The sequence below is a fragment of the Notamacropus eugenii genome, chromosome 4 (assembly GCF_028372415.1).
Source record: "Notamacropus eugenii isolate mMacEug1 chromosome 4, mMacEug1.pri_v2, whole genome shotgun sequence".
NCBI classification, from domain to species: domain Eukaryota; kingdom Metazoa; phylum Chordata; class Mammalia; order Diprotodontia; family Macropodidae; genus Notamacropus; species Notamacropus eugenii.
This window is the reverse complement of record NC_092875.1, coordinates 466654711-466671900: the sequence shown is the minus strand read 5'-3', so window position 1 is coordinate 466671900 and position 17190 is coordinate 466654711. Positions and strand designations below refer to the sequence as shown.

The window sequence follows — 17190 nt, the reverse complement described above, 5'->3', positions numbered from 1 at the left end:
CAAAGTCCTATGTTCTCCTGCTCTGTCATACAGCATAGAGGAGACTCTGGGTTCCCTGGGGGCTATAACAACTGATTACAAGTTCTAGTCAATCTTATTCAGGCTGGAAAGGCCTATTCAGTTACAGTCCCAGCAATGGACTCTTGTCTTAGAATTAACCAGCCAAGCAACCACAGCCTATGCTACAAGTCTGGTCCCTAGGGGATAAATTGTGTGTGTTAGGAATTTCTTGAGATGGTTTTGATTTAAGGGGTCTTTTTTTGGCCACAGAAACTCGTGAAAACATCCTATGACATGGAAGGTCTACCATCTGTGCCCAAGGATGAAGTGCCCCCACTAATGAAGCAGCTAATCTTAAGTAGAAATTGAAGCATTCTACTCACACCCATGATTGCTTGAACTGACTTGTCAGAAGCTGCGCCTCATAACAACTGCTCTCCACCTAACATTTCAGCATGAGGGAGATATGAACTTTGGCAACAGTGGAAGAACGGAATGGTTTAATAAGTGGAGAGCGGGCTGGGACAGAGGAAAGAGAATTAAGGCAAACCAGATGCACCAGTAAACTTGGTGGGGAAAATCAAGGTCAGTGGGAATGAGGCACTGGACTCCTGGGGGGAAATGGGTGGTGTGGTCAAATGGGGGGAGTCTGGAATGTTGGCTCAGCATGTTAATTCCCAAATACTTGCCGCACTAAATCCAAATGCACAGACTTTTATACTCTATACTTTGTAAATGGCTTTGTGAACAAGGACAGCAGGAATTTGCATATTTTCTCAAGAGGCGAAAAAATTTCAGAGGATGGGAGTAAGAAGGGCAATTTCCCCCCAGAGTTCGCCACTTACCCTTGGAGTACTGTAGGATCCTTTCTACTAAAACTGGGTATTTTGTGATCCGCTGAGTGACCAAGAGAATACACTCTGGAATTCCCCGTCGTCGGGCCAAAAGGTTACTATTTCGTACCTGAAAATATACGTAAGTTCACATACAGCACAAACTGTATTTTTTATTAATCTCTAAATCTGGAGTTTAACAATACAATATCTACTATATCAAAAATAAATTAATATCTGAGATGTATGCATTATCTTGATTGTTAAAGAGTATATTCGTAGAGTGCTTTAACTCACCATTCTTCTGATATCCCAGACTTTGTAACGCCCTTCTCTGTTCACTACTTCACTACAGGTTTTCTCCCCCATTAGAATATAAGCTTTTTGAGGGAACTCTGTCTCATTTTTGTATTTGTGTCTCCACCACTTAACATAGCACACACTAAGTGGGCAACTAGGTGATGCAGTGGATAGAGTGCCTGGCCTACAGTCAGGGAGACTCATCTTCCTAAGCTCAACTTTGGCCTCACACACTAACTAGCCGTGTGATTCTGGGTAAGTCACTTCACCCTGTTTGCCTCAGTTTCCTCATCTGTAAAATGATCTGGAGAAGGAAAGGCAAAATCACTCCAGTATCTTTGTCAAGAAAATTCCGAATGGGGTCACACAGAGTCAGACACCACTAATAATGACAGAGCAACAACGAGTGCATAATAAATTGCTTTTCATTCATTCATTTGCTATGAATTTTGGAGGTTTTAACATAATCAGCTGTATTTCTAATTCAAGTAACAAAAGCATAATTCCTAAAAGCAGTGGTGTATAGCCACGCATAATTTTTATGGTTAGTTCTTCATTTGGTGCAGAACAATTTCACGTAATCTTATCTTTGAGCTGAAGCCTGCAGGTCATTAGCAATTTTAAAGGATTGAAGAGACAGAAGTTTAAAAAGATAAGAAAAACAAAAATGAAATTTACATTTCAAGTTTCACTGAATCTTGAATCTTATTTCCTATTAGCTTTTGGTATAGCTCTAACATCCAAGTAAACTTTAATTAAAGAAAAACTAGAAATCAGAGGCAGGGTTCACCTTGAGGTGACTGTATTTTTCGCTGTGCATGTACTGAATATTTACCCTTCACCTCCACTAAAGGTGAGGTCATAAAAGTCATAAAAATAAGGTTAGACACCCAGGATTTAAACCCAGGGTCTCTGACTCCAAGTTCAGTTTCTTTCCATTGGGTCACACTACTCAATCCTTAAATGAATTAAAAACTGAGGGAAAAGGTTGAGGGAGAAAGTCTACTTGCCTTGGAGACTACTGTTCTAAATACAGTCTACGAGGGGAACAGGAAACAAGTCAAGATGAGCTGAAATTCTCTGCTCAGCTGTCAAATACCATCACTGATCTTTCTGAGAATACATTTACTGTTGGTGACTGTGCAGGTGGACGGAGTAGAGGTACATATTAGCTCTTCTGTGCTGTAAGCCAGGATTACAGATGCACCCAGACATTGAGAAAATGAGTATTTTTACAAACAGAAATCAAAAAAGCAAAAGAAATTGGGAGGAAAAAGCTCCAGTACTAGGAGGAAAGAAACACTCCCCCTTCGTCTTTGCCACAAACCTATTTCCTTCTCTTTTCCCTAAAAATAGCACAGGAAGTGGGAGCTGGAGAGACATACACAAATGATAGTCCCACAGGCCACAGTAATAATTCATTATTATCCCATGATAATTCATTTGGACACATATCAGGATTATAACATACTCACTTTGATGAAATTCTGAAACTTTTTGTTCTGCTGCAACTCTTTGAAGAGGCTGACAGCTTCTTTGTGATGGCTACAAAATTCTCCATAGATTCTTTTCATTGTATTTGCATTTTCTTCTGAAAACTAAAGGAATTGTTGGTCAAATCATGTTTTGCAAATCTGGTTAGCTTTCAAAAAACTGACTGACGTGCTGTGGTGGAATTACCAGAGTGAGTCTTGAAGCCAGGAAAGTCTCTGTTTTTGACCTATCTGTGACACATCCTAACTGAGTGACTGTTGAGTCACTGTTGAATGAGAGCTGTTGATACTCAAGTGAGATATTTTTTGTAAAGTCCTTTGCAAACCATAAAGCACTCTAAAAATGCTAGCTATTATTATCCTTACTGTCACTTATTGTTATTGTGGTCAAGTCACTGAACCTCACAATGTATGTGTTCGTCCTTCGTTTTCCAAGAAGACCATTCCATCAGAGAAATGATGACATGACTTGCACTTGATTGTGTTTTGAGTGAGGGAGGGCTGTGCAGGTCACCAGCCTCACTTCCTCCTCCTGAGCCATCTGGAGCCAATGACCAGATATTCATCAGGATGACTGGAGAAGGCCCAGGATGCAATGGGAGACCTTGGCCTATTCAGGTACTCGCTTAGAGTGAGATAAGGCCATTTATTGAATATGCCTAGGTCACTCACTAAGGCCCTACTGACCTGCATGAGTAGAAGGAATTTCCTCCCTTGGAAGCTCCCTATACTAATGAATCACAAGTCTACCTCTTATCCCCATCCCTAGTCAATACTGAAAACAGACCACATACTTTAAAAAAATAAAGGAAAAAAAGAAATGATATAATAAATATTAAATTTAAAAAAGATAAGAAATGTAATAAAAATCTAATAATGGAAATTAAAGAAACAAACTTTTCCACTCAGGTTTTCTTCAATTCTCAAGTTATTTCAGTTGGAAATTGGAATAAGGAAATCTGAGAGCAAGCTTTGGCAGCAACATGATGTAGTAATTTCATGTAAAATCTATTGCAATAGGTGATACTTTGACCACTTGATAGACCTGTGATTTTGCTGATATAAGTATTCCTTAACATGGTCACAAAAGAAACCTGATCACACACCTTTTCACTCTGCATGATTCCTGTTCATACTTTTCCAAAAGTCCTCCTTGGGGCTCTACCCAATAACCTGAAAGTCTTCTCAGTCCTTTATAGCTCAAAGGGGCCAATGGATACAAATTAGTCTTTCTACTATTTTTCATTCTTAGTACATGATCAGCTCACCACCTTTCCCCAGTCATAAGATCATAGGATCTGACTGTTAGGGCTGCAAGGAAATTTAGAGGTCATTCAGTCTAATCCTATCATCTTATAGATGACTGATCTGACCAAAATCAGACAGGTACCAAGTATCAACGGTGGGATTTGAACTCACGTCCTATGTCCCCAAATCCATCATTTCATCCATTGCACCTCGTTGCCTCTCTATAAATATTAAATATTCTCAATAATGTCTTTTATGTGACTTCTAGACGACATGCTGCCATTGTTTTCTTAAAAAGTTATTTTATCTATATATTAATCTATCAGATCTAACACTTTTTATTCAAAATTATATGTATGTAGATGTAGGCAGCATTTAACTAGGTAGAACAAAATGCAAATAAGATATGAAAGATCTCTTCAAAGAAAAGACCATGTATATGTCAAAATTCTAATAACAAGAATTATTTTTACATCTGTTTGGATAACAAATGCTATTTCACAGTTTACAAAGTATGTACTGTTGACAGACTATTTCATTCAACAAGGTAAGCAGAGTTGCCCCAGAGAATGACAGATACAATTAGAGAGATAAGTAATAGAGTCAACTCTACATGAGCAAATACATAAATAAGTAACAGACGAATGTCTTCCCTCCAGCTCTGTCAATTTGTGCTCATAAAGAGATGATCGACTGTAGACAATGAGCTCCAAAAGCCTGTCTGCTCCCTTCTTCAGTTTTCATCAAGAATGGCATGGATTGTAAATGTATAAATCAGTCAAAATGTGGGTAAGGGATTGTTGTTTTTTGGTTGCATTTTTCTTTTTTACAAAAGCACTACCAGTGATCTTTTGAAATTTTTTCTTCTTTGAGATATCTTGAAAGTTTATCACTAAGTGACTTTAAAATTGTATTGCCTGTAGAGGAGAGTTCTTCTGAATATCGCAGCAGCTAAATGGTATAGTAGGGACAGCCCTGAGTCTGAAGTCAGCAAGATCTGAGTTCACATCCAGCCTCCCATATTTATTAGCTGTGTTACCCTGGGCAAGTTATTTAACCTCTGAATGCCTCAATTTCCTCATCTGTAAAAGGGGATAATAATAACACAACTCCTAGAGTTGTTGAGACTCAAGTGAGATATTTTTTGTAAAGTCCTTTGCAAACCATAAAGCACTCTATAAATGCTAGCTATTATTATCCTTACTGTTACTTATTGTTATTAATGGTAGCTAGGTGCTGCCATGGATAGAGTCTGAGCATGGAATCAGGAAGACTCATCTTCATGTGTTCAAACACAGCCTCTGAGACTTACTAGCTATTTGGCACTGAGCCAGTCACCTAACCCTGTTTGCCTTAGTTTCCTCATCTATAAAATGAACTAGAGAAGGAAATGGCAAACCACTCCAGTATCTTTGCCAAGAAAATACCAAATCAGGCCATGCAGAGTCGGATGTGACTGAAAAATGTCTCAACAACAACATCGTTATTATTATATTTGGTTAAGTTTCATGCTCTTCGGTTCCCCTGTCATTTCCTCAAAATAGTGCATCAGCTCCTGAAATGGTAGAGCACTGAATGTAGTAGGATTTCCACTATTATATGTAATGAATATAGATCACAGTAAAAATTGAAGCAAACGAATTCCATTCGGCACCTAACTGCTTTACTACTGGTTTCATCTACAAATACATTTGAGATGATCTGACTTGAACTATATACCAGGATCTCTGGAAGCTCCATTTCCCCTTCCTGAATTATTTTCTTCCTTTTTTAAGGTGGTAAGCTTATATCATCTCCCATGACATTTTGCAAATAACTAAGTTTTCTAAATTGGCATTGCCTTTGGTTTCCACATCCTTTCCATTTGACAAAGAAGTCAGATCTTTCTTGACTGCGGCAGTTTCATGGTTCTTGATCTTCATGTTGTCTGTTACTTCAGTTTTGTGACTCTAAAATGGTTATAGTCAGTATAATTACCTTTATTCATTTCCCATTTTTATAGTCAATAGATCAGACTGTAGTCACTATAATCCTACATAATACTGTCTTCCCCTTTTTTATCTTTCCTTCCAATTTGGTCATAGCATTATAGACCCAGAGCTAGCCCTCAGACGTTATCTAGTTGAATCCCCACCTTTTGCATATTAGGAAACTCATACACGTAGTACAGTGGATAGAGCGCTGGACCTAGAATCAGGAAGACCTGAGTTCAAATTCAACCTCAGATACAATAGCTGTGTGACTAGCCGAGGCACTCTGTTTTCTACAGTGTCCTCATCTTCCTCCCAGGAAGGTGTTGTAAGAATAAAATGGGATAATATTTGTAAAGTACTTTGTGTATGTACCATGTGTACTATGTAAAGGCTAACTGCATCGTCATTACTAAGTGACTTGCCCAAGGTCCTGTGACTTTTTGCTCTAACCAGTTAATGATCTAATTACATATAGAGGACTTACTATAAAATTGATGTTACATTGGTAACTAGTTACTTCCCATCTACTTAGATATAGTCAATTTAATCTGTGAAGTATTTACTAATGCAGTCAATTTAATTTATAGTCATTTTTAGATGCTGTTTTTCAGTGCTCACTATATTCAGGATCTTCTACTCTTTTTCCTCAAAGAATGCATTCACGATGTACAGAGAAGGGGCCAATAAACAGCCTTTGGTCTCTTCCCCTTCTTGAACTTGAACCATGTATTCTAGAAAGAATGCCTCTTTCTTCCCTGTCCTCATTTCTGCAGGGAAGTCAATGAGTAGCAAAGTAAATGCTGACTTAGTTGGAAGGATCTTTTCGAGATTTTAATACACTTTCTCCATCACTTAAGATAAAAAATTTAGAGCTGGAAGAGACCTTAAGGGGCAGCTAGTCCAACCCCCTTATTTGTAGTTGAGGAAGCTGAGCCATAGGGGACATTATGTGACTTGCCCATGATCCCACAGGTAGGATTTGAACTCAGGTCCTCTAATTCCAGGGTGCAGGTAGTGGATGCAGAGAACTGGGCTTGGAGTCTGGAAAATGTGAGTTCAAATCCAGCCTCAGATACTTATTAGCTGGGTGACTCTGGGCAAGTCCCTTCACCCTGTTTGCCTTGGTCTCCCCATCTGCAAAATGAGCTGGAAAAGGAAATACTCCAAACCACTCCAATATCTTTGTCAAGAAACCCAAATGGAGTCATAAAGAGTCAGACACAATTGAAATGACTGAACAACAACTACCTCTGACTCCTCTACAGTGGATGCCAAAGCCTAAATTACAATTATTTTCATAGTGTTATGCTGGTTTATGTTTATAATAAATGTTACAGCATACAGACTAAAAGACCAAGCGTCCAGAAAATGATGCTGCCGATGAGTAGAAGATGAAAGCAATTCTGTCAATTCCTTTAAGTCCTGATTAGTGTGAAGGATGAATCCCATGAGATGATCGCATTATTCAAGTTCACACTGCCTTCCACTGAGCTGGAACCAATTACTATACTTCACATACATTTATAACTTCTAATTGTGTGAATTCAAAATTACAGGACACAGGATTCGTTAAGTTGTACAAATCGGGTCCTACAGCCTTTATTAAAAGAATGTGAACATAACCCTTCTACTTAGCTGGAATTCTTTTGTGCCTTTTGATGTCATTTATAGTAAAGATCACCTCAATATGACTGAGTTCCTGCAAGAACATTTCAACTCATTACACACTAATACGTTCTAAATTTCCTCACTTATAAAATGAATGGGCTGAATACGATGGTCCATCTGCTAAGGCCCCTTCCTATAATTGGCTCCTTCCTATGACAATTCATCTAGTAAGGTCCAAAATCCTATGACGCTCTTGATCCCATCATTCAATTATACTATTAGCACAACCAGCCCTTTTATCGTATCTCTGTCAAGCACGATGAAGAGTTTTGCCCCGATGTGTTACTTGCTGTGAGGACAGTATTGGGGATGGAGTAAGAAAACTGAGGTATTTTCCAGAAAACATTCCCAGAGAATGGATTGGCAAAACATCCTTGTATCAGCCTCCCAAACCAGCAACGAGAGAAAGCCACCTAAACTCCTATGCGTATATCTCATATCTTCACAGGGATAAGAACTCCAAAAACCATAGAAAACCTAAAAATGGTTACATTTTTTACCCACACAGGCCTTTAAAGTGTTTTTACCTGCTGCACCAGGATATCCCCGATTCGGTTGATGACAAAATTTCTGTCACTGCCTTCACAGGATTCCTGCCTCCTCTCCTTCATGCCATAGAAGAAATGCCTATGAATCTCTAGTAACTCATCTAAACAGGGAAATATTTTATCCACAGTGCTGTGGTCGAGCTGGAGTTCTTCCTTCATTCCTTTTCTAAATATTTCCGACATGATGAGCAGGGTCTGGATGTGATGCATTTCAGTTTGCATGAGCTCTGCAACAGAAAAGAAACAGTGGCCCTCTTAGTCAGAAATATTTGTTTAATATTTGTGTTGGGCCATATTAGTGCCATATTCCCTAACATCATGCCAAGAAAGATTATAATATGTCAATAAAACATTGGGCACTTGTTCCATAAAAGAAATAAGTATTGATCTAGCATTTAATTTAAAGCAAAAAAAGTTAATGTTATAACATTATTTTGATCCTCCAGAATTAAAAAAAAAAGGATAAGTATACATTGAATTTATTATGTCAGAATCCATTATGTTATAACCCAATAAGCCTGTAACTATCAGACCTGGAAACAGTGTCTAAGTAATAAATCTTTTTTTACTGAGAGACCACTGCATATCTTTCCTATCTGCCCCTGGCAGACCTGTTCTTTATGCTCTAGGTTTTGTTTTTCACTGAAAGTCCATTTCCTCCAGGGTAAAAAAAAATCCATGAGAAAGAATCGGTAACAATTCAAAAGTAAATGGAGGGGTCAAATGCACAAATTCCTTAGCACTGGTTGTTTCACTGAATAAGCTGTGTCCATTTGATATAAGCTTAGTAGAAACTCAGTTTTGTACAGAAATTCTGCAGTCTCACTTATGAAGATAAGACAATTCTAAAAGGTTCTTTTTTTAAAAAGCATCCTAAAGTAAAATGCATTTCTTTGCACTAATTGGGCATTTATGATAATGTATCCTGGACAATGGAGAAGTTTATCATCACAATATAAAAAAGTACTAATTAGGAAAACTAATGATTTGAAAGAAATTTGCTGGTAAAGTGTTAAAAGTACCTAAGTGAATAAAATGTTCAACATGGCTTTGCAGAGAGACAAATTAAGCACTTAGTAGAAACTAAGAGTGATTAAAGGTCTCTGCTTGGCAACATTCTGTCAGCTGGTAGTTATCCTATTTATACAAATTGAAGAATCTAACTGAATTTCCGTAAAATATTCCATGTGTCAGACTTGTCGTTTCTTCAAACCAGACTTCTGATAATTATTCTGAAGTGAGGTTGAAGTAATGAGGGGAGGGCTGCTGGGAGGTACCATAGGGCATAGAACACCTGAGCCAAGAGTCAGGAAGACTCATCTTCCTGAGTTCTAATCTGGTGTCTAACACATACTAGCTATGTGACGCTGGGCAAATCATTTAACCATGGTTGCCTCAGTTTCCTCGTCTGCAAAATGATTTAGAGAAGCAAATGGCAAACTCCTCCAGTACCTCTGCCAAGAAAACTCTAAATGGGGTCATGAAGAGTCAGACACAATTGAAATGACAACAACAAAGAGAGGTATGACATGTAAACATAAATTACAGTGAATTTCCAAGTACCTATGTCATGGAGGTACCTGAATGGTACCTCAAGGTGACCTTGAATAGCCACCTTGAAGCTACCACACATATCCAATAATGCTCACCAAAAATGACATCTTGTCTTTTGATGACCTCTTTTTCCTGCTTGCTGCAAAACGCTGGTTCTACTGCGAGACTCCAGGATTCTGCTTCAAGTTCCTGTGCATCTGAGCTGAGGTCACTCCACACAGATGAATCGACAACTTCTGGAACAGGTAGAAAACCGTAAGAAGCATCTACAAACCCAGCCTGACAGGCTTCTAGCAAGGACAGCCCTTCATACACAGGCAGGTGCAATCATTTCTCCCAACCAGCTGATGAAACAGAGCCAGCCTACTCAGCAAAGGCAAATAATTCAGCCAAATGATTTCAAATGGGAACCTGCATAGAGACTACTAACCATGGGGAGGGGCTTCCAAAGAGATAAGACCAATTTTCTATTGAAAGGATGATACTGATTGATATTGACATATTGGTGTATTACATTAGTACATTGCTATTGATGTTTCAAGATACACGTAAGAAGGAGTACAGGTCATTTTATATTTTTTAAAATCTTCATCAGTGGTCTTCAATATTGGCAAAGCCCTTGAAGAATTTTGAAACTGTAACTTCTCTCTCCCCCAATATTTTCCACCATTTGCTTAAATACTGGATTTAGTCTTTGTCTGCTTTATTTACGTTCAGTGCCCTGCTGGTCATCACTAACATGCCCACCGGGCAGCCGACGGGTATTCAGTCATATGCAATAATGGATTTTTCTATCACTCTGGCAACTCTTGCAAAAATACCACAGGAAAAGCAATATCTGAATTTGCCTGGAAGTTACATTGCACTGGAAACATTCCTACACCTCTCTGTCAAGTTACAAGAGACAACAGCCTGTAGAACTGACAGAGGTCTCGTATTTAAAATTTGAAGAAATGTAATAAGGCTACCTTGAAACTGGAAGAGATCTTAGTGGTCATTAATCCAACCTCTACCTAAAGAACAGTTCCTCTCTCCAATAAGTAGTCATTCAGCTTGTGTTAGAAGACGTCTAGAAATGGGCAATGCACAACCTACCAAAGTAGCCCTTTCCATTTTGGAACAGCTTTAATTATTAGAAAGTTGTTCCTTATAGTAAGCTGAAGACTGCCTCCATACAACTTGCACTCTGGGACTAAAGAGAAAGGGAAATTATGTATATGCATACATACGCACAAAAGTATATGTACATATATGTATATTATTTCTTCTTCCATGATACTACCTTCCTTTCCAATGTTTGAAGGTTGAAATTATGCCCCTACTATCTCCTCTCCCTGGCTAAATGTCCCTGGTTTCTTAAACCAATATGATAGGCCACAATGTCAAATCTCCTCGCCATCTTTGCTATTTTCTCATGGACATGCTCTAGTTTATTCATGTCCTTCTTCCAATATGGTGGCCTGAAATGAGTATAATGCCAAAGCTGTGGTTTAAACAGAGCAAGGCAGAGCTATCACCTTATAATTCCAAACACTGCTTTCCTATTAAAGAAATCCAAGATGAGAGTCAACATAAAGTTAGTAAGATCTGGGGTCAGAACCCACTGCTAGCACTTATAAGCTGTGTGAACGTTGACAAGTCATATATGACTCTTGGCTTCATGGCTTCATGGCTTCATCTACAAAATAAAGGGCTTGGACCAAATGGTTTGTAGGTTTCCTCTTACCCCAAAATCTATGAAGTATGGTTTTATGAACTTACATATTTGCTTTTTTTGGCTAAAAATAGCACAGTGCTGATATATATTGAGTTTTCAGTCTACTAAACTCCACATCAAGGTGAGCTTCCTAAATTCTTGGTAACTGATCCAAGGCACTACTGACCTTTGCCCTATCATTATCCTCCTGTGTTTACATTTTCCCTCATACATAGCATTGGTATAGAATTTTTACATTTCTCCTAGACTAAACTCTTACTTTAAATCTTGTCTGTCCAGAACTAATAGACAAAAATTGCAATATTTATTTTGCCACCAGTTCATTTGACATTGCCAGGATCTGTTAAATTCAACAAGCATAGATTGAGCACCCACTGTCTACAGAGCACTAGCAATAAAACATGGTCCTACCTTCTCGAACTTAAGAGTGTGGTAGGGGGAAAAAGTAAGGACCAAAAATGACCATTCCAAAATAACATGTGATATAATGGGAGGCACACTTCAGACAAAGTTTCATACCCTGCCAACTTCATCTAGTTGGGCAGAAAATGCAACAAATTGATCAGGGGCTCCAATGAACAACCTCCCCCCTCCCCCCTTATGATTATGAGTTCACAGAACAACTAGCAAAAAGGGATCTGTGAGATCAAGGCTACAATGTAAGCTTCTCGAGGGCAAGGGCCACCTTCCTTTTCCTCAGTGCATAGCACAGTCTGGAATGTAGTAGGAGGTTAATATTGATCCAAGAGACTACGAACGAGCAAGCTAGAACATGGCATTTGAGGTGAACTTTAAAGACTAGTTAGGAAGATGAGGAAGGAGGTCATGGCAGACACTGGGGAAAGTGTGCATGCAAAGGGAGGACATCCCATGCCCATCTCTTTAGAAATCCAGATAATGCTCTGAGGCCAACCCACCTGAACTGGACCTTCCCACAAGTGGGTGCAAGGTTCCCTTTAGGGAGTTCTGATGTATTTGGAAAAGAGGGTGGGTTCCAGACCTCATCAAAATTCTCCAAGCAGATAACAATGTCTAGAATTCTCATGGAAGCTAGTTGGTATAGTGGACAGAGCAAAGGACATGGTGTCAGAAAGACCTGAATTCTAATCCTCCCTTAGACGTACTCACTAGCTGTGTGACCCTGAACAAGTCTTTCAGGCTAACCTTTTTTTGCCTCAATTTCTTCATCTGTAAAATGGGGATAATAATAGCACCTACCTCACAGGGTTGTTGTGAGGATCAAATAATTAATATGTGTAAAGCATTGTAGAAATCTCAAAGTGCTATATAAATGTTAGTTATTGGTTATCACTATTATAGGGTTGTCTGGGCCAGCCTATTTTAGAGTATATTTTACCCCCATATAACTTCAGACTTAAGCACACTCTCCCTTCTTCCCCACGTCTAAAGCAATATGCTTGGAGTGTTGGAGTCTAATCTGGACACCTTTAGCAGTGAAACAGTCCCAAACAAAGGAAAAGATCAGTTGCCCATCAACCCACCCAACCAAGAGTTTATCCAGCACATACAGAAAAAGCAATTCAGTTGTGCTTGTGATTGGTAGCAATGATTATGAATGATCTATATTTATTAAGCCCTTAGAGTGTGGTTGGATTTTTTTTTTTAAGATTTCTTTCATTTCAGCTACTTTCACTAATCTATGTTCTGCCTAACTTTTGAGGGAATCAAATTTCTGATGTTCATATGGCATCTCTTTCCCTTTTAAAGGCAGAGGGAACATAAGAAATCTCCTAGGAGAATGGTAATCACTTGGGATCAGTTTAATTTAGGCATAAAGTATTGAATGCCCCTCAGATCCCAGGATTCCTCCCTTACTGTAACTGTAATATCCCCTTCACAGAATTATTTCATTCCCCTTGTATTCAGAAAGCAACTTTCATCCTTAAGAAAATACCTGGTGGCTAGGAAGCTTCAGGACAGTTTCAGAAAGACAGCTGAAGAGTGTATTATACTTAAGTTTGGAAAGACATCTTATTTTTAATATGTGGGAGAGGATGGTCCAGACCTATGATTTCATCAGGGTGGGGAATTCCTGGCATAGAAACACCCTCCACCAATGCAGATCAGCAACTCATCTATTACTTAGCGTCTTAGAGGATGACCCAGGGCATGCATTGAGAGATTAGATTATTTGCCCAGGATCACACACCTAGTATGTGTCAGAAACAAAGTTTGTACATAGGTCTTCCTGATGCCAAAGTCAGCCATCAAGTCACATGTTATCTGCCTCTCTAAATATATTTACAAGTGAAATATGGAAATCTGGATTCTGTACGCAACCGAATCAGTGAAAAGTTCAGGAGCACAAAGATAATTAAGTTGGATCCTAGACAAGGAAATGTCATTTTTTTTCAATTTGATGGCAGCACACAAAAATGTTCATCAGTACACAATAAGCTCAACAATCTTCACTAGTACATAACATTCTCGAGATAATATTTCTTAGAATATAAATTTTAAAATCTTTAAATAAAGGAATATCATCCCCACTAGGCCACATTTGGTGCTACTAATGTGTTAAACTTCCATTCTTCTTACTGCAATACAACACACTTCAATTAGAAGTTTTATGAAACAATTTAAAATAAGAGATCACACATTTCAATAGGAAGATGGACCAGCCAGTCTGAAGAAGCAAGAATATGTCATTTAATCTTGATGCTGCTTGATTTCATAAAATAAAATAGGAAATCTTTTTTGTCTTTTTTTCCGAAATGCTAACAGAGACATCAACGGCTTGACTGAATGTTAGAGAGTACTCTTCTCACCTTCCATTATGAACGAATCCATAGAGGGAGAAGATCCCATGGACTGTAACAGCTCATCAGAATGTGACCTAGTCTTCCAGTTGCTACCATCAGCATCTGATTCCAAAGACATCACTGGCCTTCTGAAACTAAACCAGGTGCGGGGTTAGACGGGAAGGGAGAAGAAGAATTAACCGTAGCACCATGAGAACTTTAAGAAGGTGAAAACAGATTAGATCTTACCTTTCTAGGCTGGTACCAGGAACACTTCTGGACAGTGAGTGCCCTGGACAGGTAGCTTCCTTTCTTCCAGTAGGGAGCCCAACAGGCATGGAAGAAGAAGGGTGCAGAGAAGAGGAATTGGGATGAGGACTATCCCTAAATGAGGAATCTGGAAAGCAACGTACAAGCATCACCGGTCGGTTGGTTGGTCGGTTTTTTTAAAGGACAATAAAGATCACAAGGTACAAAAAATTAAATCCTACAAACAATTCACTCACACTTTTTTAAGAAGTTAGACATCAGATCATTCCCTACATGCAGTCCATCCACTGGCAACATCCCTTCGAATTAACACCCTACCCAAAAGCCATGCTTACACAGAGCCATATTTTGGTGTGTCCATCTGGAGGCTATAGTACTCAACTCTACATAAATAATGAGGGCAATGGGATGGGGAAACCCGGAGTACAGCTTACGTATAAATTACTACTTATGCTCCCTGGAGATGAGTTTTAAATAAATATAAGGTGTCATTAGCACCATGAATATAATACATGTTGTGTATATACCTTAGATACACACAGGGTGTATAAAAAGAATGGAATGCTGTTGAAGGGGTGGAGGAAGGGCGAAGGAGGCGTATCCTTCATGGCCTAAGAATGAGGGTAGATGAAAAGCTGCCACTCAAAGTGAAATTCAATTGTTCCATCCTGAAAATAGAATGGTGTTTCAATAGGCTATTACGTGTAATGTCCATTCTTGTATGTTGGGAGGAGGAAAGAAAAAACACCCTGAATGCAGGCAAACTTGCAAAATCCTATAAATACTTTTAAAGAATACATGCCAGGACACATTATCTGAAAGGAGAGGAAAACCATTTACCCACAGCTCCTCATCCAATCAAACAAATACGTTTCAAGTGCCTAATATACACAAACAACCCAGTCTACGCCCTGAATCAGCTCATAATCCACCTGATGTGAGGAGAGGGAAGGAAGATATACAGTTTGTGTAGCAACATGACTAACATGAGAGAGAGGTTAATGGGGCTAAGGGGAGAGCCAGTCAGACTGCTCCAGGAGAATGCGAGTGTGAAGAAAGGTCAGAAAAGAGGACCCTGAACTGAACAGGGAAGCATGCACTCTATTACTAGGAAAAGGGTGTGTTTTAAGATTTTGTTTTATTTCTGCAAACTTTAACCAATTGAGCTTACAATTAAAAGGTTCACACAATAAGTGAAACATTCACATAAGATTCTTAACTAGGCTTGATGGGTGTTTTTCATTTGTGAGTTATGTGTTTCAAATTTAAAAATCATATTAAATCCACCATATGTAGTAGAAGGAGAGACACTTGAACATACAAGAAAACAATAAAAGGAGGTGTTTTATTTGGAGAGATATTCATGGTATGCATTACACTTGAAAAGAACTGTCCTGTCTGTTTTATTCTTATCCACAGAACTTACTTCCAAGAGTGGCTTGTGGTCTGATCTTGTTGTGATATCTCTCCTGTAGTTTCTGGTGACAAAGAAGATCAGAAATGCATAACATCAGATCAAAGTCTGGCTGTGAGAAGCCCCACAGAGTTAAACAGAAAGACACTCTAATCAGCGACTCTCATCCTAGACGTCACATTTTTTATTATGAACAGTGTCTGATAAGCATCCTCAGGGGAGCCAGACAGAGCCTGCCCACCCTGCCAAGAGTAAGATGGAAGAGTCCCTTCCATTCAAACTCCTACTACTTTCTTGGATTTTTCTTCATTAGTAGTTCTCTGACTTGCTATTCTTGTAATGGGAAATAAGAAAGAGGAGATCTCAGGGACACTTCTGCTAGAAACACCAAGTCCACACAACAAAGGATGATTAATAATCATAGTTCCCATTTAAATCGTGCTTTAAGCCACCACCCCCATATTACTTTCAAACAGATTCATTGATTCCTTCATTTTTGTCCTGAATCTTCTCAAACAAGCAGCAGAAAGGAAAAGAAATCCAAGCGCAATCTACATTTCTGTGAGGCTACACTTGAGTGTTCACGTGATTTTTAGAAGCATCTGTTTTAAGGACAGAACTTGTACCTGCCTCCTGGACCAAACAAATGGTCACCATTCACCACAGCTGCTGCTTTGGGAAGACATTTAGAAGGTCCTGAGGGGGGAATTCAACCAAGGGAGGCTAACAACACAATACAGATGTGGTCTCAGATTACCTTTGTACATGGAGGGGTGCATTCCCTACAGCTTTTGTGTACAATGGCATTACAGACTGAAAGAAAAAAGGAAATTTTTCAATATGCATATCAAAGTATCATTTCCTTAAAATGCATAAGACTAGAACATTCTCTCTTAATTAACATTTTCCCGTAAAAATTGCTCCTCCCAATAAAACCTGAAATTCTAGCCCACCCCATAAGTTGGCATAATATATATTTCAACATGTTCATTTAACACTATGCCCTAATTTCCTTGACTTTGTTAGTCAACAAGGGTTAATCAGTAATCTCTCATATGCCCAGCTTTGTGTAAAGAGCCACAGAGAACATAAAAGAAATCTTTTTCTTTGTCTGACCTATTTGTTCATTGCCTTGTTGATAATCACTTATACATCCACCAAGTACTGAGTGGCAACTTATTGTTATATGTATTTATGGATCCTTCCAAGAGAGTTTGACAGCCACTCCAAAAAATTACAGGGATTTTTTCCAGAGGTTATACTGCAATTGAGAAATTCCTATTCCCTATAAAACCAGAAGAGATATGAAAGGCAAAGCAATGGAAATGGAATGGGAAGAACAGGTAACAATCATGAAGAAAAAGACAATCATTAATTAGATATGAGCATCACCATAGGTGTTATATTTGA

The 17190-nt window shown here is 38.7% G+C and overlaps 1 protein-coding gene across 10 annotated transcripts in view; it reads right to left on the bottom strand.

The window, feature by feature from the left end:
• Positions 1-17190, bottom strand: part of ARHGEF28 (Rho guanine nucleotide exchange factor 28) — a 361347-nt gene that overhangs the window by 80510 nt on the left and 263647 nt on the right. For 9 of the 10 annotated variants that reach the window (XM_072606341.1, XM_072606340.1, XM_072606343.1 and 6 more), the window contains 8 exons: positions 16538-16593; positions 15793-15844; positions 14346-14493; positions 14124-14251; positions 9713-9853; positions 8043-8290; positions 2609-2731; positions 846-963 (listed from right to left, as the gene is read on the bottom strand). In XM_072606341.1, coding sequence (XP_072462442.1) covers positions 846-963; positions 2609-2731; positions 8043-8290; positions 9713-9853; positions 14124-14251; positions 14346-14493; positions 15793-15844; positions 16538-16593 — 1014 coding nt within the window. The remainder of the gene's footprint in view (positions 1-845; positions 964-2608; positions 2732-8042; positions 8291-9712; positions 9854-14123; positions 14252-14345; positions 14494-15792; positions 15845-16537; positions 16594-17190) is intronic. The other variant, XM_072606338.1, reaches the window with a different exon arrangement.